The following is a 24,692-nucleotide window of genomic DNA, read 5'->3' as shown; positions in this document are numbered from 1 at the left end:
GTATCAACCAAACAATACATAAATGTTTTCTCTAGCTAGCTAGGGTTAGAGTTTGTTCAAATGCCGTGTAACCCTATAAACCGGTTTGATGTACGTGAAGGGAATGCAGAAAATCAAACTTAAGAAAGATTGACTTTGGATAAAATGAATATGACTTTTAGATTTTCAGATGAAGGGAGTAATGCCCCAAAATTCTAAATTATATATTAACAGAAACACTGCAAAAAAAAGGTTAAATGAAAGAAGTGACCAGGGCAATATACTCGACAAGCCTAAAAAATTCTACAGCACTTGTTGATCAGTCAATGGCACCAATGCAGAATTGCAATCAACAAAAATCTTGTCGGGAAAACCACAATCATGTACCAACGAGCCGGACAATAATGCTCATATTTCAAAGGCCACGATTGCCATCCCGGCATGCATCGGGTAATGGGGGAGCATTTGTAACACTAAAATGCTGCAAATTCAGTCAGGGTGCAAACCTCCAACTACAAATTACCATGGTCGCATTCTACCTATCAACTAGATGTTGCTTTGCCCAGCCATCGTGGAAGTCTAAGTGAAGGCTTGATTCCAAGCTTGGTCAGGAAGATTGTGTAAATTATATGCAGTATGAAGACAAAGAATCCAGAATTAAGTAGAACCTGACAAAGAAAGGGAAGTTACTTTCTGAACCAGCTCATGCTATACACGTATAATTTGGCAGCTTAAAAATTACCAGTGTCCCAAAGATAACATATATTGCATCCATGGATGGAATCGTGTTCACACCAGCCGCCGCCAGAATGTACGTCAAGGAGGCATGTATGTTAACAGTTATCTGAAATGAGTAGAAGTTAAAGAAGATAACCCCCTCCCCCCTTCCAATCTTACTGTCGAATAGAGCTGAGTAGACATACCAATTGAAAAATATTTTCTCGTATCAGGAACGATGTAACCAACACATATCCACAAGCTCCCACTGCACGGATCTGGAAAGCAAACTGTCAGCAGACATTCAATTTAAGGACTAAGAGTAGCACAGACCACCTGTGTGCCGGATATGTACTGGATGATGCGGAAAGGGGTGTGCGCGTTAAGTTAGGACAAGTGAGGGGCCATGGGCCAGTGCAGTGTGTTTTGGCTATATTAGCCCATCTTTCACGAACAAGCAAATATGAATTGAGGAATAAAGCTCTGAATTATCCTCCAACTTCTCCCGTGTTCTCTTCTGCTTCTTGCTCACGTCAGACGAACTGAGAGAGAGACCTCACGTTGACAATCACACTGGCAAGGAATTAGTTCCTAAGCAAATATGGATCCTTGTATCTATTTCTTACCGAATGATCTAGTATTTTGTTATTAGCAAAATTGGCTGTTTATTTATTTCCACCCAACGATCCTGAATTTGATATTAGGTGGACCAATCAACTACCTCCTTTCTCCTCACAGACATATGCGCTTATGCACTGGCATCTATTGTCTCTCAACTCTTCCACCTCTGTTTTCCTATTATGAGGAAGTTTCGTCGCGTGAAATTAGACATCATGTAAAGTTAAGAAGAAACACGAACTGTCAATGTGTTGCCTTCCTGAAGTGATAGCAATTGCAATTTGCTATTTCATATATTAAAAATAATGAAAACAATGTAAGCATTTTTTTGTGCTGGTTTTAATTTCCTTGGTAATTTTTTGATAGACTAGCACAAAGGTAACCGTTTATCTAAGAGGTGTACAACAAAGAATACAGAGATTTGCAACTACTCCCTCTGTTCCTAAATACTTGTTGTTGGGAAGAACTAGATTAGTTCTCTCCAACAACAAATATTATGGGTACAGAGGAAGTAGTAAAAACTAAAAATCATGAACTACACAATGGGTGATTCATATTTTCATATAGAAACTACATGGTAATCTTGTCAAGTTCAAATCCAAAGCTATGAGGTTCATGTGTAATCCATACATGATCAGAAATACATCTATAGATATGAAATACCGATTGAGAAAAGATATTTACAATTGCACAGATTATGATGGAAGCAATCCAATTGGTCTCCAACCTGATGATAGAGGAGGGAAAAAATATTACTGTTACTCAAAGTCAATATAAATCGACTGGAAGCTACAGCTGCATACATGCACCTTTGATGCACATATACCATTAACTTTAAGTGACATAGGCCAAAGGTGAAAGCAAAAGTTTCACCTTTTAACCTTTGTGTTCCTCACCTCCACATAGTACCCATGGATAGACCAACTACTCCATGCATAAGCTGCAGGAAAACAAGGCCAATGAATGTAAGAATGTCCTCAGCCATAACGAATGAATGCAGGGTTCTTTCAATCTTTCAAGTCCAAAGAAGACACAGAACGAAAATCGGCCAATATAGACAGAGAATCTAAGGGGGAAAACAAGGTAAATTTACCAGGAACACCAAAACTGAAGTACTAAAATGAAAAGTGGAATAATGTAGTTAGATTATTGATAAATGTTAACCCTTCCTGTCATAGCTTGCAATCTCTAGTTAAATAATTTCTTTCACTCAGAATATTGATTTCTTTTAGCGCTATAAGATATACTGATTTTTTGTTCTGGAAAATGAAGCTAGTGTTCATTTCAATGACAATGAAGTTGCCGACCCCGACTCAACACTCAATTGCAACACCAACATCCATTAGTTTCAAGGTACATATTTGAGTTGTCAACCTTGGATGTTTCGAACTAAACACATGCCGTTGGTACAGCTATGATATGAACCATATGCCACAAGAGATACTTACCAGATAAGTTAACGCTTTGACAGGGCCAGACAATGTGAAGAGCAGTAAAACAGTAGCCACCTGATGAGGCAATGTCATAAATAAACTAAAATAAAATGCATCAAAGCTACATATGCCAAGTGAACCATTTGATCAGATGTTTACCATAGTCTTCCTGCCGGCTTCTAATCCCCATCTTAATGAGGAGATGAGTATTGGCAATGGAAAAAAGCAGCTGAAGTAATTCTGCATCAGCAAAAGAAAACAGCAGTGTCATGTGCTTATAACCAGTCGAACAAACAGATATAAGAAGATAAAAGGAACAGAAAAAACATTTACACCGGACTGAAAGAAGGACGCAGACCTCGATGGCGAGGGAGTTGCTGAGGAAGTAGGCGAGACCAGCAACGGATGCGAACATGGCGCACTCGACGAGCCGCCGCGTCTTGGTGAGCGCCTCGTGCAGGTCCGCGCCTTCCTCGTCCTCATCCGCGCCCCGCCGTTCCTCTCCGGAGGCGGCTCCGCTGACGGCGGCCTGAAGCGGAGGGTTTCGAGCTCGGAGCGCGGTGACGGCGGATGGAAAGGGGAGCTTCGGGAGCGGAGAGGCGGCAAACCGGCGGGGGAGGGTGGGGTGATATGGCGGCGGAGAGAGGCGTGGGCAAGGATGGAGGCCAAGGCGAAGCATAGCACCCCTATCCGCTCCTGGATAGAACTGTAGAATGTAAGGAAGGAAATCGGAATTTATCTGTGCTTTCTTACAGTGGCGGGGCTAGGTTTGAGGGTTGGGCGGAGCGGAGCCCGGGAAGGTTGGGACCGGCGGCCGGCGGCAGCACGGCGGCCGGGGAGGACTGGAGGCTGGGCTCGCGCGGACCGCCAAGAGGAAGAAGATGCAGCCAATACTGAAGATATGTTCTGAAGAACGGGTGATCATGTGATTCAGTTATCCAACGGCTTAGAAAGAAGGAATCCAACGGCTGAGATCACTCCCAGAGGAAGCGCCTGGGTTTGTATGCTCACTCGTCATTCGGCCTTGTTTAACCTTTGAGCAAGTTTAACAGTAAGCTTAGTTAAGCTAAAAAAAATAGTAAGCTTAGTTACTCCATTTCTCCATTTCAAATAAATAGTTACTCAATTTCTCTTTCGTTTTTCCTCACATTTTCCAAATTGCTCAACACAGGGTCGGACCTACAAGGTACCGGTCCTCGCTAGCGAGATTGAATCGGGAAGGCCAAGTGGTGGGGATTACTTAGAGGGTGCTTGGATCCGAGGGACTAAAACTAGTCTCTTTAAGAGGCTAAAGTTTCAAGCACCCCTGACTAAAGAGAGGCTAAAACTAGTCTTGAGGCTAAAATCTTTTAGTCAGGCCTACCCCTACTAAAATGTGCATTAGTCCTATTTCTCCTCATTTAACTCCTCATGCAAATTCTGGATTGGAGGGTTTGGAGGATAATAAATACTCATTAAATTGATTTTATTCTCTTTAGTATTTGGATCCAAGCATGGGTGAGGCTAGCAAGTTTTAGTCTCACTACTTTTAGTCATGGGACTAAAACGTATCCAAGCACCCTCTTATAAAATCGCTCCCTACTCTTATGATTTGCTGTGACGGCATTAATTCTCCGGATACTTCGATATACATGTTGGTGCAATGATGGGGCAATTCACATACCTAGACTTGCTCATATCACTAGATCCTATGTTTTTTCTTTATTGCCATTTTTTCTGCAATACCATATTCACTAGAGGTTTGTTAGGTCATGGCCAATGCGAACACTAAACTAAGGCACCAGGATTTGTTTCTTCATTAATCGATAGTTACGCGATCCAATCCTAACATTAACTACGACATGAATGAAAAAGGAAACTAGACAGCTGGGACTTTTCTGCTGCGCTAGATGAAGTGACGAGTGAGACGATTTTCTTAGCGTCCTAGATTAGCATTTGTAGATGAAACAAGAGGCCCTAAGATGCTTTTCTAATTCTACTACTCCCTCCTTCTGAATTTACTTGTCACACAAATATATAAAAATACGTATATCTAAAACTAAAATACATCTAAATACGTTAATTTCTATGACAAGTATTTTCGAATGAAGGAAATATAAGATTTATTTTGTTTCTTTAAATATCTTTATTGTTGAATATGGCCTTAGGGTAACTTATGGTAAACTAGTTGAGCGCCCGTGCGTTGCCACGGGACAACAAACTTATGTTGCTCACCGTTATTTCTAGCCGTTGAGTCCGACCCAACCTTATCAATTGTCTCGCATCAGTTGTCTTGCTGCCATCGTGATAAATCCCTTGTTCCTCGTCGTCGTCAACCAATGGAACATGGGTTCTATCACCCTAGCAACCCCTCCATTACAATCCCTCCACTGCAAGCGTCTATCACATAAAATACACCACATACTTTCGTGTCCTATACAGTGTATCACATGCGACTCATACTTAAATTTCAGTTGAACATAAGCAAGTCAATAATAATTTATACCGGTACGTTCTTGATCAGAACTCATACAAGTTCAAGTATATTGGCCCCCAAATAAATGCTCGACATTGTTGTATAACTATAAATTTTGACAGAGATGCACGTGCAACTCTATGAAACATCACAAAAAGCGTGTGTCATCTTCTCTACTCTTTATTCCTATCGTATTCTTGTGTCTAGATAAGAAGACAAAAACACTATAGTCGGTAGCAAAATTAGGAAGGTCATGTCCCAGAGAACAAGATTCAACATGACCTGCATGTACGATACAAGACCGCAGCTGCTTGTCACTACAGGTTAAGGAAGCCTCTCGTAGATGTTCATACTGTTGCATAGATTTCATGAATGGATTTGAATAGCCAAGAGACCCTGCAGTTTGTGAGAGGCACTGTGCTGCTTCTTGTGCACCTTTTCTTGTTGAACAAAAAACAAGTGCAGACTTCCAAATGTAGGTTCCTGATGAAGAAACAAAGTTAGCAGAAGAATCAAAGCAGGATAAGATAGAATTGCTATCATGCAAGTTTTGATTGTTCCTGTCAGTATAAGGTCAACTATTTTTGCTACTCGCAGCTACATGTTCTCACGCGGTTTGGGAATATGCAAGAACGAGCAAGTTTACATGACACCAAACCATTCTAAGAAAATTCGTCAAAATTGGATAAAAAGTGCAAGCTTAGCAAGAAGAGGTGATGAGAGGAGACACATGAGCATGAGCAGAGGAACCATGGTAGTAGTAGAGGACGACATAGAGGGACAGGGGGCTTTTCTCCATACTATAATTCAATCAAACCATGGCACAACCATAATAGTTTTCCCGCATGGAAAGCATGACATATTCGCTTACTTGAATTACTCCTATATTTTTCTTGTGCACAAACATTTCCCTTACAAATAGTTTTCATTCGATAACAATGTATACAATGCAGCTTCGTGTCTATATATTTTTTGGGTATTCCGTGGCAATATAAGATGGTAACTAAAAGTTGACTTTGAATTCAGTAATTGAGCTTTCATGCATTAGAGTCGACAAGCTACACAAAACAAGTAAACTCAATAACAAGGCAAACAACTCACCAGGCAGTTTGTTTCCAATTTTTCTATCAACACTTCGTTGATTGTTGTGGTTGTTGGCAAATAGCCGTGTATGATGGCGCTTCTGGACCACCACAAATGTAACGGGTGGCTGATAATTGGGCTCCAAGGATGCGCAGGCCTACGTTTATTAAACCAAAATGTTCAGGCCCCATGCAGATCCCATGTGAGAATGTTTAGAGAAATGAAATCTCACATTTCCAATCGCATCAAGCTCATACAACAAAACCTGATAGAACTGTCCTTCACTAACACCATCCCTGAAATTGGACAATTGTGTGAGGTTTAGAAAATAATGCCAATTGGACATGCTTAATCTAAGATTAATACATGTAGAATATGATCCTCTGGGGATCTTGCCACACTTTAAAAATATCTTGTATCAACTCCTGGCGACGGGTTTGTGCACTCACCAATCCAGCATACTTGGTGACCTCGGGCCAATCTTGAGAAGCAACAACCTGCATGAGCATGAAATCATCACAATATCATTGGACGACCAACCTGATGAACATAGCAACGGTATAACTGAAAAGTGGATGTTCAGCATAGAAAGTGCAAACTTTCGCCACAAAATAATACATAAATAATGATTTAAGATTGGCATGTTATGCACTCACAGCTGCGATGGAAGGGCTGGAATCTTCTCTAGGATGAGGATGGGTAACATCAGCACCAAATATAATGGTTGGTCTGTCTCTAACAAGGGGAATTTCTCCTTGACAAAGCATCGACGAGTATAGTATTTCTTCCTCCCACCTAAAGAGTATAGAAATGTGAAAAGGAAGTATAGAAGGAAAAGATCTACAAAAACCAGGTTGGCAGTGGGCAGAAGCCACAGAACAGGACGAACCTTAACATTGATTTTAAGGGCGACATTTGCAAGATACTGCGGGCTCATCTTAAAAATATGTTTCGTCAAACAGCATTGAGAGACCATCCAAGATCTGTCTCACATATTCTTTTGAGATTACCTGAGGAATGATTAGAAGTTAAAAACAATACAACATCAAAAACTGATAAGAATAATAGTTAGTATTTGAATTAGATAATACACTACTCCCCTTCGTTCCACGGCAAGAATTGTGGAACCGAGGGAGTAGGTATCTTTTGAATTAAAAAAGCATACCATAAAGAGAACCATTATTGTCACGCAAAATTGCAACAAGCAGGTCAAGCTCCCTGCCCAGTGGTTTCAGAACATTCATGGCATCTTGATAGCGTGCCTTGAGTGCTCTTTCTACATGTTCAGGTCTCGCAGATAAAGGAGGAAGCAGAGGATCCACTGAGAAGTCCTATGGTGAGAGGATACGGAGCATGTGAGAAAGTGGACACTGGGAACTAAATCAACAAACTAAAAAAGAAATCTCTGGAGCACTGTTTAGATGACATAGACCTACCATCCCAGATGTTTGGCACATGCCAGCCAGTTCATGACAGAAATTCCCCGCGGCACTATCTTGGACATTCTGAGAAAAGTTGATGCATATCCAGTCCTTGACTCTTCCACCATTGTCCATTTTCTGGAACAGGCATATTACCAAGAAAACCAATTAATCATACACACTACGGCGGCTAGCGCGTGGGGGCGGGGGCGAGGGCGGGTGACCATACTACGACCGAGCGGCGCCGGGAGCGGCGGCTAGCGCGCAGGGGCGGGGGCGGGGCGGCATCGGGAACGGCGGCTAGCGCGCGGGGGCGGGGGCGGCGTCGGGAACGGCGGCGGTTCCAGCCTAGGGAGGGTTAGCGAGGGGAGCGGTTCAGCCTAGGGAGGGTTAGCGGCTAGCGCGCGGGGGTGGGGTGAGGCCTATGGATCTGGTTTTCTTTATTGAGCCGTTTGGTTTTCGGAGGGTTGGAAAAAAAATCTGTGAGAGGAGAATGTAGGTGGGAGCGCTTGGATCGAGAGGTTGAACCATCGTTGGTCGAACAATCACGACGGCACATCCCCTTTAATAGTAGAGATATGTAGTCTACATGTTTGTTCATATTCATGCTGAAATATGTTATAAATTTGAGCTATGCACAAAAAAATCATGAACTTTTAGGACATTTACTGTTCATTATAAAAATCTATTTTTTTAGCTCACATCTTAACGTATTTCATCATGAAAATTTACAAACATGTAGAATATATCCCTATGTAAATGTTAGTTTTTCAGTTTTCTTTTTGAAACTTTAAACCTCGATTTTTCAAATATCAGGCTCCATGGAGCCCAATTTCTAGAACGCTGCACTCCTGGAAGATGTTGTGTTCTTGCTACCTTGATGAATCTCTGCATGTTAGGCCTTCCTGCGATGGTATTATAGTTCTTTATGTTGACGAAGAATACCTGGAATCCATCAACAAATGGTGCATATGCGATGTCCACTTGCTTCCAGCAAATGATCTTATTAGATCTTTAAATGGCCAAATTCTAGCTAACATAAGGGACTGAGGATGGTCTGTGCAAAATTACCAGACTGAACTGTCCGAGGAAGAAAGGCCCATCATCAAATTTTGAAAGGGAGACTTCTATTTTGTCGAGAGCAGCTTCTATGGACCAGCAATGAATCACATGTTAGTAATCAGCATGAATATATATTTATAGTTGAATTCCAACAAGTGTTCTTAGCTCTTGCCGGCATCAGCGGTCACTGTCCCCTTGGCTTTCAATGCCGACATCATTGCTTGATTGAAGGTGTCTGAATAAGCCAGCAGTTCTTCTGCAAACCCTTGCTTTTCAGGATCCTAAGGTCATCAGTATTTTTTAAGAGAAGAATCATGAGGTCACCAGTGACCAATGGGGAATGCATTCAACCTTTAAAGACAAACTGAACTCACATCATGACTCAATTTGGGCCTTTGAAGTTGTTGTCCATGTACTTGATCAAATCCAAACTCTCACCTATCATTTTGTTGTTGTGCTCTAGGCAGGGTACCTTGCCAGGAAAAAGGAGCATCTTAACACTAAATAAGAGAGAATGTTAGTTGACGAGACAATCTAAATAGGAGATGGTGTGTATTTTAGCCTAGCTGCACCTGATTCTCGGGATAAATCTTACTGAACCACGCTGGCCTGTCCGCCATATCGATGGGGACAAGCAAGATCTTGTGCTGCAAACCCTGGTGCCGGAAACACATCGGATTCCAAAAATCACAGCATGGAGTGAACCTAACCAAAGAAGGCAACTCATGTGGAGGGGAAAAGAGCATCGATCATCGGAGGATGAACTCGGTTGGTACCTTGAAATTCCTCGCGATCCATGCTCGATGCGCATACGGGCAAACATACGTCATGTACAACCTGTAATCCCAGCTTCTCACACGTGAGAAAAGGTGATACGGCCGGAGATATATCAAGACTGAACATTGACATGAGTAAAGAAAGTTTCAGAGAACACATCAAAGGAACTTGGGGCAGACCAAAATGTGCAAACTGGAGTGCGGCAGAAGGCCTCCCGGTGCGCGCACTTGGACGGGAGGAGTTGAGGCGGCCGAGGTCGAGGCCGGAGACGATCCCCGACGGCGCGGCCTCGAGGGCCTCCCGGTGCGCGCGCTTGGACGGGGCACGTGTGTCACTTACGGCGGCTACGGCAACGGCGGCGGCGGACTCCATGGTCGCGACGGACACGCGCGCCGAGGGGCAGCACTGGCGGCGGCCTTGGAGCGGCCGGACGCGTGCGCATCCGAGCAGTAGGGACGGCGGCGGAGCAGGAGATGGGGGCAGGGGCGGCGGAGCAGGAGATGGGGGCGGGGGCGGATGGAACCCTAGCCTAGGGTCGGGACTCGGAGGAAGAGATGGAGGGGAGGGGGCACATGTGGGTGGGATGCGAGGGGATCGCTCCAGCCGGCCTCGACCTCGTCGTCCTCGTCCTGCTGCAGCGGGAGCGAGCGGGCACCATCGGATGCGCTGGGTGGTCGCAGGAGAAGGGGGGCGACGGGGCATGTAGGGAAGAGAGATCTGGATGCAAACAGGAAGGTGGGGGAGGAGGTGGAGATCGTGCGAGCTGTTTAGTTTTTTTTTTCTTTTGTAACGTGGGGCTGTACGAGGGGAGGGGAGGTCGAACCATCCAGCTGGTTGAACCATCACGACGTTCGATCCTGCTTTAATAGTAGAGATTTGGATGGGCAGGACTCACTCTTATATCCCCCCATAAGCCAACGCCCCGTTAGTTTAGTACTTTTAGTTTTTTGTTTTTTTTGTCGGTCTTAGGTTTAAGTTTACTTCCAATTCATAGTATTTGTTACCTTATTGTCCTTTCATGTATATTTCTTTTTTTCCAAGTTTTTTTGTTCTTTTTATTTTTTATTTTATTTTTGAAATTACATAAAACTTTATATAAATGAATATTGTTTATAAATAAGAACAACTGAAAATATATGTTGAAACTTTGTTTATATATTAATTAATTATTTTTTAATGAAATTATGCAAATCTTTTACTATGATTTTTTGTATATATTAATATTTTAAAATACCTAGTGAATAATTTTCAAATATAGTGTGAATATTTATATGTAAGAGCATGCATTTTTTTCATTTGCCATAATATATTGTTTTTATGTTGAATACTGATTAGCTATATTCTAAAATTATGTGAAATACGATGGTTATTGTAGAAAAGAAATAGCATTGAACCATAAATGGGCTTAGTCTAGGGTGCCTCGCGTGAAACTCCCCTCCCCCTCCTCCCGCAGCCGCTTCCCCCGGCTTCGGTAAATGAACAAAATAGACAATGGCACCTTAGAAACAACAGAAATCAATGGAAGCCCTGGACACCGGCTGGATTTTCACTCCTCTAGGGCAAGGAAATGTCGCAACAAAGATGAGAGAGAAGGGTCTAGATGCGAATAATCAAGGTAGGTGAGACAAGGATGGAGACGACGTCAGTCAGTGAGGGAATGAGAATATGTGGAGCTAGCATGAGTAGGAGTGCGCCTTTGTCACGTGGCGGAGGCGAAGGTGTCAATGTTCCAATAAATGGCCGTTTCAGATGTGGTAAGCGAGTGGAGGGTGAGTTGGAGGTTGTGACTCAGTTGCGATAAGGATCGGGCAGCGCTAGCTAAGACTTGTGGTGATAATAGGAAATGATCATAATTGTTCCCGCGTGAATACAAACAAAAGGCCACTTCTACTAATGTTGATTGTACCCACCTTCTCCACCCCTCCCGGGTCCATACGTCACAACTCTTCTTTAACTTTCTTCGCCTAAGAAAATACGACCATCACAACTGTGAGCTAGTAGGCCCAGCACCGACCACCTTCGATGAGGAGGTAAACGAGGACAAGGATGACACAGATGGAGGCACTTGGCAAGGATGTCTTTCTCACTAATCGGCCCAAACCGTCCTACACCACACAATATTAAAAAATGAGCTTCTCCGAGAGATGTGTTGAGGTGAATGGAGGTTGCTATGCTTGCAGGTGGGCCGGACTAGTCGCGGCAAGGTGAGCCGCGTTTTATTTTCTTATGTTTATTTATTGTGTTAGTATTCTCTTGTTCTTTCACTCGAAGCTGATTTTTCATATATATTTTCTTTGTGAGCTCTTTTGTTTCTTTTCTCTTTTCATATTTGGTTTTTCTTCTATCCTCTTCATATTTTGCTTCTGCATATTTTCATTTTTTAGTTTTAGTGAACATTTTTTGAATATGGTGAATATTTTTAAATATATTGAACATATTCTAGTATACTTTGAACCTTTAAAAAATCACACTATTCTTTACATATCCCAGAAAACCACATCAGTTATTTTGGGTTAAAATCGACTAAACAACCTAAGCGAGAAAATAAAAAAAATCACTCAGAGGCAGAGTGGGCTGGCCCATTTCCCCTGGCGTCAGCGAGAGCCTGTGCTATTTGACACCCACAGACGTCCAATCGAAACTCTCGCTTAGGTGGCACTAGAGGAAATTTGCACGGTCGAAGAACATGAAAACTAATGACTCGGGCCATAGAAACCAGCGTAGGTTTTCTTGTTCATCGTTCTCACCAGCTCACTATCGTCTACACCCCTAGGTACGATGTGTTTTGTTCCCCAATATTTGAGCTACATACATATTGATCCGACAACTATCCCATGCAGTGGCGGTTTTGGGCTCCAGCCAGCCCAGGCGACGGCCTGGGGCCTGAGGCCCATTCGCTTTGTTGACTGTAGCAATTTGCTACAGTCAACAAAGGGTGACTGGGCCTTGGCCCGATTCGTCCTGGGCTTGGCCCACTTCTAGGTCCGCCGCTGATCCCATGCACGTGTAACACAGGATCGAGGTTGATTTATGAGAGGGTAGCTTGCACGTTTTTTTCTTGAGAATCATTACAGTTCATTTGTTTATTCATAATAGTTTGGGATCTCACCGTTTAAAATGGAGTCCACGGGGTACTTGAAACCAAACTCTACAAAGTTCTGACTAACATCTACTCCCTCCGTCCCAACTAATTGTCTCAATTTTGTATTAGTTTTAGCATAAAGTTGTATTAAGTTTAAGATATTTATTTTAGGACGGAGCGAGTACTATTTTAGCTAGCAAGTGCACAACCTCATTGCTGGATCTCCTCTCCCACTTCACACGAACCTAATGTCTTGATCGGAGGAAGGACTTAATGTCCTCTACATTAGGCCCAAAGACTGATGACATTGGGAGCTACTTTGAAATGAAGAAGGGATTAAGGCAAGGAGACTCTATATCCCTACTGTTATTCAATCTAGTGGCGGATATGTTGGCCATTATGATTGACCGGGCTAAGCACGACCGTCATATTGAGGGGGTAGTCCCACATCTAGTTGATGGGGGCTATCAATCCTTCAATAGGAAGACGATACGATTCTTTTTATGAAACACGACCTCGAGAAAGCAACGAATCTAAAATTAATATTAATTATCAGCTTTCGAACAACTATCGGGATTGAAAATTAATTTCCATAAAATTGAATTGTTTTGCTTTGGCGAGGCTCGGGATGCAGCTCTCAATATGTCGAGCTATTTAGCTGTGAGCAAGAACAATTTCCTATTAAGTATTTGGGTATACCAATACAATATAGGAGATTAAATAATGTCGAATGGAAACACGTCGAAGAGCGTCTACAAAAAAGACTTCTGAGTTGGAAAGGAAAACTGCTATCCCTGGGAGGAAGACTGGTTCTCATAAATTTGGTACTCACTAATATGGTACTATATATGATATCTTTCTTACAAATATCCAAAGGAGTCCTGCAAAGATTGGATTATTTCCAATCGAGATTCTTTTGGCAAGGGGATAGTGAAAAAATTCCAACAGCTGACAAGATCTCCTTTGAATCCCTCAGCATAGTAACCAAACCCTTTGCTATCCATCACTATCGGGGTGGCAGTATTGCCGCTGACCTCCTGGGCTGCTGGACATTGCTCCATGCACGCATAGAATGTATGTAATTGCAAGCTCTTGGATGTTGTTTGGATTTACATGACTGTTGTCGCATATAGTTAGAAAATTTCAAGGAAAAAATACTATCAAACTTAGTAAAGTTGTGATGCAGTGAGGGTGTTTGAAAGTGCGTTATATCGACTAGAGGGGGGTGAATAGGCGATTTTTAGAATTTCATTGCTGAGAAAATTCCTTTTGAGAAAATTCCCCACTGATGAATTGCGTGCAGTGGAAATAGTGCAGAATCAGAGGTGCAAAGATTACAAGAGCAGTTTACTTGATGAAGATTATGAGAATCGGTTTTCACAGTATGCAGGCACAAAATAAGCAGGTGAAGATTAATTGGTATGAAGAATTTGAGGTTGAGGAAATTCAGAGAAAGTCTTCATCAAATTCTTCAAACAGTGACAATGAAAGTCTTCAACATACAATATTGAGAAACTGAAAGAGTTAAAGAAATAGAACCCGTATCATGGTGAAGACAGTTGTTGATGACCCAGTTTCAACTGTTGTGGCAGTCGTACGTCTGGTTTGGAGCGACTTGGTATTGAAACCAAAGGACACACAGTCCCGGGACACACAGTCCCTACCGTATTCTCCTTGAGCTAAGGACACACAGTCCTCACCCAACACTCGTGGTAAGTTTTCAGGGCAGACTTCCAAATCACCCGGTGAGCCACAATTGACTGCTAGATGCTCTAGACCATGACACCAAACCGTCTCGAGGATGCACAGTCTTCAAAGGTAAAAGGCTTCAGTTCCACACAGGAACAAATTCTTCGGTGATGCTCAATCACTTGTTTTTGGTTTGTGGTTTGGTGTTTGGGGTATTTCCTCACTTGATGATTTACTCTCGAAGACTGAGGAATTTGGGTTGCTCTAATTGATAAGTGTCAGTTTCTCACGGAGCAGCCAACCAGCTAGTGGTTGTGGGGGTGGCTATTTATAGCATGGGAGCATCCCGACATGATTTGACATAAATTCCCTTTAATATTGTGACCGTTGGTGTGGATAAGATCGGTGAGATGGCGCGAATCGCGGCAACGGTCGGAACTCTCAACTGTGAGAGTCCTCATGTCTCTCATATTCCTCACTTGAGGATTTTGAAGGTTTTGTCTTGGGTTGAGCATCATGAGGAAATTCATTCCGTAGTATTACCCACCCCATTTAACAGTACGGTGTTCCTATGACTCAAGAGTAAAGAAAATGAAACAGAGAGAATAAACTTCACGCTTCAAAGTCTTCAGACTGATTTTCTTCAGGACACACCGAATTCCTCATCTTCAATATCTTCATGAGGAATCGCAATTTCTTCACGATCAAAGTTTTCAAGCTTAGACCAATTTCTTCAGTCGAAGACATACATTTTTAGGGGTCGATATTCATCGTATAACTCAAACTCCTCAGCGACTTATTGAGCATGTGTACACTTACAAACACATTAGTTACTTAACCTATAAGTCTTCAAACCACCAAAATCACTAAGGGCACTAGATGCACTTACAATCTCCCCCTTTTTGGTGGTGCATGACAATTAGGTTAAGTTTTCAACGGGGATAAAAGTATGAAATGTAAATACTGAGTTTGAGGAATTTGAAATCAAGATACTGAGAGACCCCCTGAAGATGTCCATATTTTGAGGAAATTGCTTTTCACAGCAGATGAACATGATGATTTATATCATGTAGATCTCCCCCTGTATCTTGTAAATCTTGCATACATTTGACATATAATATGAGGAATTGAAAATGCATGATGAAAAACGGTGTCTGACGAATTTCAGCATGCCTGCATTAATATACTTTGAGGAATGAGCATGCGAAGAAAACGTTCAAAAGAGTCAGAGTACCATCGGGCTTAAGTTACAACTCATTACATAAAACACCTCACAAGAACCAAGAGTTTGTAACTTAATAATGTTCATAAGCCCCAAAATATATCCCCCGTGAAGAATAACTCAGATTTCTCCCCATTTGTCATCAAGTGACGAAAAGGGACAAAACTGAGGACTAACGCCCCATGAAGAAATTCACTTCTTGGCTGATGAAGAGGCGTGAGGATTCTTGGCGACAGGCTGCTTCCTCGGACGAGTTGCAGTGTGCTCTCGTTCTTCATCAGACTCTGTAGTGCGGAATGAAGAAAAAGAACTGTCCTCAAGGTCAGGAACTGGAATTGGCTTGAATTTCTTCTTGGGAGGCCACGACCAGTTGAAGTCCTGAGTAAACTCCAATTCCTCAAGTTCCTCTTGAGTCTTCAGATGAGGCAAGGTGGCACAGGTACAGTCAAACACCTCATGAAGATAATAGTGATTTTTCCTCACTGCATTCTAGGTCTCGTTGAGGGTTTTCACGATGGCACTGAATTGATGTTTGACCCATTTGTGATTGCGATCGACCTTCTGATGAAGACTGAGGAGTAGATCTTTGTTATTCATCACTCTTGGGGCAGTTGGGCTTGGTGGATCTTGGGTAGCACTGTCATCATATGAAGAATATGACTCTGCTTTGCGAAACTGGCCATCAAGGGGCCGATTTCCTTCATCAATAACAAATTTTTTTTTGCCTTCAACGGGCTCAAATGTCTTGTTGATGACTCTGATGGGTGGCAGATATCCAATGTGATTAGGAAAATCAGCATGGTAGTTGATACCTGACCTGCTTGTGATGAATCTCATGATCCACGAAGCATAAATCTTCATGTCAAAAGGCGACAGTGCATTATCACCCAAAGTCCTCAGGAAGAAGTCATGAAGGTTTATTGGTATGCCATGGATGATATTTAAAAGGATATTCTTCATGATGCCCACGACATCTTCTTCATCATCATGGCCTTTGATAGGAGCGATGACATTGGCCAGGATTATGTAGACTATTCGTGGTTCATACTTCAAGTATGGAACCAGAAAGCGAGTCCTTGGAGGTTGGTCCTTGGCCAAAGACTTCATGAGGACTTCCATTAGTTTTTTGGGCAACTCACGTTAATCATACATCAACACCGCATTTTCTGAGGGAATTGAGACTGGAAGAGCTCGAAGCAATTCAGTGGCAGGAGCTTTGTAGTGCGTGTGCTGAGTCATCCAATCCAAAACCCAAGTGTTGACATCCTTCGGGTCTCCAGAGATGTGCGGTGTGGCTAGAATTGAAGAATGATGTCGCAGTTCCAGTCGCCAATGTCAGTGCAGAGAGGCAGCAGTTCAGCTTCGTGAAGAACATTGAGGACTAGTGTGAAGCAAGGAATTTCTTCCATGTCATAGTGAGGAATATGCTTGTGCTGAAATATTTTGTTTCTCCCACAGAGCACAGAGGCATAGTAGTTGAGCTGATTCCTCGTCCAAAACTTCCGGTGCTTGATGCGAAGCTTATCATACGGATTTGCGCCTGTGAAGTACATCCGTTCTTCAAAGAATGCTTCCTTTTGAAACTTTGGCCTTTTTGAAAAAGGTTGGTTTTGTTGTGGTTGAAGATTATGCTGCTGTTCTTGAGGAGGAGCTACTAGCATTGCTATTTTTGTGTTGACCACAACAATAGCAGTTTCGGTATTTGGGGTAGGAGCATTTTCTTCATTATGAGCTTTTTCTTCAAGTTGAGGATTTTCCTCAGCTTGAGGAATTTGCTTGGTGGAGGAGGCAGTTGTAGCATTGGTCGCTGCATTATCTTCAGCTGATGCAGCTGATTCTTGAGCAGATTCCTCACGGAAAGTCTTCCCATCAGATCCTGTGAGGATTTCCGTTGCAGCAGGAGTAGGAGGGATTTGGGTTGACCTTGGTGAGCGATGAGTTTCTTCCCAGAAGTCATCATGAATAACTAGAGTGGTGCACCCAGTTTCATCATCACCCATAATTTCATCAGAGGTCTTTTGAGGAATGGATGGTTGAGGAATGTCATCAATTTGTATTTCCTCATCCATGATTTCTTCAGCTTCAACATCTTCCATTTCCTCATCATCTTCAGGAACGACATAGTCAACTCCAAAGGGAACCAGTGAGTAGGATGGAGCTACATTCAGAGGTGTAGCATCCAGTGGGGCAGTTGAAGACTCTGTCTGAGTGACCTTTGGGCGCTTGGCCTCTGAGGATTCTGAGGTCATTGAAGCTTTTCTCTTCTTTGCTTCTTTCTCAGCAGCTTTGGTCTTCTTCACATCTGATGCAGACAGAATCATCTTCTTCACCTTTGAGGGTTGTGGTGAAGGAATTGTTTCTTCAGGAGCTGGTGCAGACACAGTCCTCGCAGTTTCCTCAGCTGAAGGATTTTCTTCAGCTGGAACATTTTCTTCAGTTGGAGCAGATTCATCAGCTGGAGTATCTTGAGTAATTTCCTCAGCAGCAGGTTCATTAGCTTCATCTTCTTATGTCAGCTGAACCGTGTAGCTAGACTCGGGTAGCTTTTGCTGCACAGGAGGAGCAATTTTCTTGTTGTATTCATCAACTGCATCTGTTGCAAACTTCATGAAATTCACCTTGATACTTTGACGATCATATAGGCTTGTGTACTTATCTGTCAAGGTTTTTATTTCAGCCTGGGTTGAAACAAGAGTTTGAGGCATCAGATTGACGAGATTCTGCTTAAGGAGTTTCTCCTTCTGCAGTTTAGCAGCCTTTGCTTGCTTGGCTTGATGGTCTTTCCATTTTGCCTCATTGATGAATGTGGCAACCATGTGACTGACCACGGGAAAGCTTCAAGTCATCAATGGGAGTGTTTGGATTTTCATACCAGAGGTTGATGAAATCTAGCAGAACTTTGGGTCCATGGCAAGAGGAATAGAGCTGCCTGAGGCTTGTGCAACTCGTTCCTACTTGTTTATGATGATTGCTTGAAGAGTTTCATCATCGAATTCCTCACTTCCTTCTGATGCAGAAGGAATGTTGATGACTTTGCTCGGACTAGGCCTGATGCCTCTTCCAGCAGTCATTTTAGTCTTCAAAAGAGTTGGTGAAGACTTTGTAGCAGAGCTGGTGGCAGATGGAACCGAGGAACTGGAATGAGCAGGCTGATGCTTAACTATATGCTTTTGTTGAGCCTGTGAGGACTGTGGTGCTGTTGAAGGTTTTGGCACTAGTGCAGCCTTCTGAGGCAATTGCTCTTTTGGCACTGAGTCCTTTGGTTTCTTTGGCACAGTCTTCTTCTGAGGAATAGCTGTACCAGAGGCTTCAGCAACTGAAGAGGTGGTGGCAGTGGCAGCAGCAGCAGTGTCCTCATTGAATTTCTTCACTACAGCTTCTGCTTTCTTCTGTAGCTTAGACAAATGTTTGTCTTTCTCCTCAGGGTAATCCTCAATTGTTTCAACACTTGAGGGATGTGCAGCTTGTTGATTACCCAGAGAAGGCCTCTTGCAGGGTGGCTTGAGGGTGAATTTCTTTGCATATTTTGGAGTTACATAGCGATATTCCTTCCACTCCTTCGTCCACCTACGTTCGATTTTCTGAAGCCTTATCTTATGCTTCGCCATGGTTTCTTTGCCATATATTTCCTCATGAGGAGTGCAATAGTCAACATATATTTCTTCAGGAATATCAACTGCAGTGTTCTATTCAAGTTTCTTTCCTCCTTTTTGCTTTCTGTCATCTTCCATTTTCTTCAACTAAGGCTTTTGCTGAGGAATTTGCACTCTTGAAGATTCTGATGACACTGGTAAAGTTTCTTCAAGGAACGCTGCAAATGAGTTAAGTTGATGAGAACCTAGTGATTCATCAGCTAACATTTTGTACTTGTGAACATAGTATGGGTGCGAAGAATTTGGAGAGGTCATATGCGTTCTCAGATTTGAAGAAATTGAAATTTTAGAAGTTGAGGAATTTGACCAGTGGGTTGAGGAATTTGACTAAGAATTCTGATATTGGGTTCTAGAGTTGTGCAGATTCAAGAATGTACACAACTGAGGAATCTCATGAAGAATTTGAGTGGCTTAGTGAAATTCATCAAGTGTTTGAGGAATGAGTGTGCGAGGCTGACAGACACTGAGAAAAAACAGATTTCGCAAGTCTAAAGTGAAATAATAGATCAACAAAGGTAGTAAAATAAGATTTTAATTACCCTGAGCAAAGAACACGAAGAATAGGAGCAGTAAAAGTGAGAAGCTCTTCAGTTCAGATCTTCTGCGCCCTAACTTGGCGGCAGAACACAACTACGGCGGTGGCGGTGGAAGAGATTCCGCTTCCGGCGTGAGTTCTGCGACGGTGAGGGCGAGGCAGTGAAGCTGTTCCTCACCGACGACGAGATTGCTAGAGGTGGCGCTAGGGTTGAGCTCGAGCGGGGAGGTGACGATAGTACGAAGGGTTTTAACTAAGGGGGTAAGGACCTATTTATAGCTCAGGTGAAAAATTGTTCGGGTGAATCTTTCAGACTGAACTGCCCTTGCCTATTCGTCTCCGCACGACACGTGGAGCCCACGATTGAAGCGGTGGAGATCATGCTTATCCGATCATGAGGAGTGGGTCCAGTTACTGTGTAACGTTATAAAATTCATTTTTGAAGATTTGAGGATTTCGTTGCAAAATCCTCACCTAACAAGGACACAGTGAGGATTTTGAACAAGTTTCAAGTAGAACGCATATGAAGAAATGAATAGACTGGGTTGAGTATAGCATAGAGGGGAGTCGGGTCCGATCACATTCACTTAGATGAAATATCAAATTGAAGACAGAGCTATAAGTGAATGTTGTTGAGGACTTTGAAATCTCAGTCTATATATACACACACACACACACACACACACACATCTAGGCAAATGAAAATCATCATACATTTTGAAGAATTTGAATATTTTGAAAAACATGAGGATTTTGTGAAAAAGTGTCAGACTGATGAATTACAACTTTGAGGAAAAACAACTTGAAGAATTTCAAAGTTGGGTGGTGGCATGACCCACCGTATAAGAATGATGATTTCAGGCGCCGCGTACAATTGTCGTAGGGCCCTGAGAACCAAATTCTTCATTAATTTCCTCACACTAAGAGTGATATTCTTCATTGATTGAAGAAAATAGATTCCTTGTGTGTTGCACAGCTAAGTCATCAATTTTTCATAAGTGTTAGGATGTGTGCATGTTTTCACAAAACATTTGAAGACTCTAAGATATTTAGCTCACACCTCAACTTGCAAAACCTTTTCTCATCCAAGGGCTTAGTGAAAATATCTGCTAGTTGATCGTCAGTTTTCACATGGTCGATGATGATATTGCCCTTGAGGACATGGTCCCGAAGAAAATGATGACTAATTTGGATGTGCTTAGTCTTCGAACGTTGTACTGGATTGTATGCGATCTTGATTGCACTCTCATTGTCATAGTAGAGAGGCACATTCTTCATGTTGATGCCGTAGTCTTTGAGGGTTTGCTGCATCCATAGGAATTGTGCACAGCACGATCCAGCAGCAATGTACTCAGCTTCGGCAGTGCAGAGAGAAACATAGTTTTGCTTCTTTGAGGACTAGCAGACTAATGATCTTCCGAGGAAATGACAAGTGACAGATGTTGAGTTGCGATCCACACGGTCACCAGCATAGTCAGAATCATAATATCCCACGAGATGAAGATTTGAGCCCCTGGGGTACCATAATCCTAGTGTTGGTGTGTGAGCTAAGTATCGAAGAATATGCTTCACACCCTTATGGTGTGATTCCTTTGGTTTTGCTTGAAAACGAGCACACATGCAAACACTGAGCATTATATCTGGCCTAGATGCACATAACTACAATAAAGAGCCAATCATCGAGCGATATACCTGTTGATCGAAATCTTTACCATTTTCGTCAGTGCAGAGGTGGCCGTTGGTAGGCATGGGAGTCTTGGCGCCTTTGCATTCATGCATGTCGAATTTCCTCAGAACATCCTTGAGGTATTTCTCCTGTGATATGAAGATGCCATTGTGTTGTTGATGAATTTGAAGACCTAAGAAGAATTTCAGCTCCCCCATCATAGACATCTGATATTCTTCACTCATCATGTAATCAAATACATCACTGTACGTTTTTCAGTACAACCAAAGATGATGTCGTCGACATATATTTGGCACACAAATAGTTCATTATCATATGATTTTGTGAAAATAATTGGATCGAGTGAACCAGGTTTGAAGCCTTTCTTCATGAGGAATTCCTTCAATGTATCATACCACGCCCGAGGGGCTTGCTTGAGGTCATAGAGTGCCTTTTTGAGTCTGAAGACTTTGTCTGGATTCTTTGGATCCTCAAAACCCGGGGGCTGAGCAACATATACTTCTTCCTCAAGCTTACCATTGAGGAATGCACTTTTCACATCCACTTGATATAGAGTAATGTTATGATGATGAGCATAAGCAAGTAGAATTCGAATAGCTTCAAGTCTAGCAACAGGTGCAAAAGTTTCATCAAAATCAATTCCTTCAACCTGTGTGTAGCCTTGGGCTACTAGTCGTGCCTTATTCCTCACCACTTGACCATCCTCATCTTGCTTGTTTTGGAAAATCCACTTGGTGTAGATGATATTGGGCTTGCGAGGATCTGGTCGTTTGACGAGTTCCCACACTTCATTTAGCTTGAATTGAAGAAGTTCATCTTGCATGGCTGAAATCCACTGAGGTTCCATGAAAGCTTCAACAACTTTTGAGGGTTCTGTGATAGACACAAAAGAGGAATGCCCACAAAAGTTAACTAAATGTGAAGCTTTTGAGCGAGTGAGAGGACCTGGCGCGTTGATGTCATCGAGGATTTTGTCAAGTTCTACTTCATTTGCAATCCTTGGATGAGCTGGTTGAGGATTTTGTTTGGGCTGAGGAATTTGATCTGGAGCAATTTCCTCAGGAGCACATTCCTGAATTTCATTAGTGCTGGGGATGATTGCTTCAGCAACTTCCTCAGTAGGAACAATGTATTCAGTAGCTTTGAACTTGATTGCTTCCTCATGAGATAATTTATCTGGTACAGAAGGCAATTGCTCTTTTTGCGAGCCATTAGTTTCATCGAACGGCACATCTACAGTTTCAACAACCTTGTTGCGATAGGTGTTGAAGACTCTGTAGGTGTGCGAGTCCTTTCCGTAACCAAGCATAAAACCCTCATGTGCTTTAGGTGCAAATTTTGAGCTATGGTGAGGATCTCTAATCCAGCATTTTGCACCGAAGACTTTGAAATAACTTACATTGGGTTTCTTATCAATGATGAGTTCATATGAGGTTTTCTTGAGGAATTTGTGAAGATATACCGTGTTGATGATGTGGCAAGCAGTGTTGATTGCTTCAGGCCAGAAACGACGAGGAGTCTGGTATTCTTCAAGCATAGTCCGTGCCATTTCAACCAGAGTCCTGTTCTTTCTTTCAACAACGCCATTCTATTGAGGAGTATAAGGAGCAGATAATTCGTGAGTAATACCAAGTTCATCAAGATAATCTTCAAGACCAACGTTTTTGAATTATGTCCCATTGTTACTCCTGATGTGTTTGATCTTGACACCGAAGTTTGTGGAGGCCCTTGAGGAAAATTGTTTGAAGACTTCCTGCACTTAAGTTTTATACATAATGATATGCACCCAAGTATATCGAGAATAATCATCTACGATGACAAAGCCATATAAGGATGTTGCATTGGTTAGAGTAGCATAATGAGTAGGTCCAAATAGATCCATGTGAAGCAATTCAAATGGACGAGTAGTATTCATGATGGTGTTCGAGGGGTGCTTGGATCTGGTCATTTTTCCAGACTCACAAGCACCGCAGAGGTGGTCCTTCAGTAATTTGACTAATTCGATGCCAATGACATGCTTCTTCTTCGCCAGCGTGTGCAAATTCCTCATGCCAGCATGACCAAGTCTTCAATGCCATAGCCAACCTTCTGAGGTTTTTGCTAGTAAGCATGTGGCTAGTTGGGGACCTGTGGAAAAATCAACAATGTACAAATCTCCTCTCCTAACGCCTTCGAAGACTTTGGATCTGTTAGATTCCATGATGGCTACATATCTATATTTTCCAAAGATAACAACCATATGAAGATCACAAAGCATTTAGACTGACATGAGGTTAAACCCAAGGGATTTGATAAGCATCACTTTGTCCATGTGCCTGTCCTTCGAAATAGCGACTTTGCCAAGTCCCAATACCTTGCTTTTACCTTTGTCAGCATAAGTGATTTGCTTCAGTTGTGATGGAGTCAGTGACATATTCATCAACAAGCTTTTATCACCAGTAAAGTTGTCAGAGTCGTGACTCAATTCTTAGAATCTTACGACTTTACGATCCAAACTAGCCCCTCCGATTCTATGATTTTGCTCATAGAATCTAAGTTTCTACGATCCTAGTAGTTATAATTCTATGATTCACGATCCTACCAACGTAGCTCCGATCCGATTCAGACTCACGATTCTGACAACCTTGATCACCAGTCATGTGGTGTGTGCAGCCACTATCAAGAACCCACTCAGCGCTCTTGGGTTTGTCATCCTACACATGAATTAGTACAACTTACCATCCCATATTGGAAGTGCGTTATATCGACTAGAGGGGGGGTGAATAGGAGATTTTTAGAACTTCATCACTGAGGAAATTCCTTTTGAGGAAATTCCTCACTGATGACTAACTTACAGCGGAAACAGTTAAGGATTAGTTGTGCAATCGTTCACAATAGAAGTATTACAGAGTGAAGATTATGAAAACAGATTGCACAGCAAGCAGGCACGCAGAATACAGATGATGATTTACTCAAGTGAAGAATTTGGGGTTGAGGAAATTCAGAGAAAGTCTTCAGCAAATTCTTCAAACAGTCACAGTGAAAGTCATCAACACATAATACAGAGAATGTAAAGAGTTGAGGAATTAGAACCCGATTCTTGGTGAAGGCTGTTTTTGATGACCCAGTTCCAACTGCTGTGACAGTTGTACATCTGGTTTGGAGCGGCTTGGTATTTAAACCAAAGGACACCCAGTCCCGGGACACACAGTCCCTACCGTATTCTCCTTGAGCTAAGGACACACAGTCCTCGCCCAACACTCGTGGTAAGTCTTCAGGGCAGACTTCCAAACCCTCACA

At 42.5% G+C, this 24,692-nt stretch overlaps 1 protein-coding gene and 1 pseudogene across 1 annotated transcript; both read right to left on the bottom strand.

The window, feature by feature from the left end:
- Positions 1-273: 273 nt before the first annotated feature.
- On the bottom strand, positions 274-3,635 carry LOC123403945. Its single transcript, XM_045097850.1, has 8 exons — positions 3,106-3,635; positions 2,907-2,987; positions 2,763-2,822; positions 2,211-2,254; positions 1,999-2,041; positions 903-974; positions 722-823; positions 274-647 (listed from the first exon to the last, which is right to left on the bottom strand). Exons 1-8 carry the CDS (start codon positions 3,424-3,426, stop codon positions 522-524), a joined length of 849 nt encoding a protein of 282 aa, XP_044953785.1. The 5' UTR covers positions 3,427-3,635; the 3' UTR covers positions 274-521.
- Positions 3,497-10,247, bottom strand: LOC123405147 (annotated as a pseudogene).
- Between the last annotated feature and the right edge of the window lie 14,445 nt (positions 10,248-24,692).

Source organism: Hordeum vulgare, chromosome 6H, assembly GCF_904849725.1.
Source record: "Hordeum vulgare subsp. vulgare chromosome 6H, MorexV3_pseudomolecules_assembly, whole genome shotgun sequence".
Lineage (NCBI taxonomy): Eukaryota > Viridiplantae > Streptophyta > Magnoliopsida > Poales > Poaceae > Hordeum > Hordeum vulgare.
The sequence above is the reverse complement of the archived record's forward strand: the minus strand, read 5'-3'. Positions and strand labels throughout refer to the sequence as shown.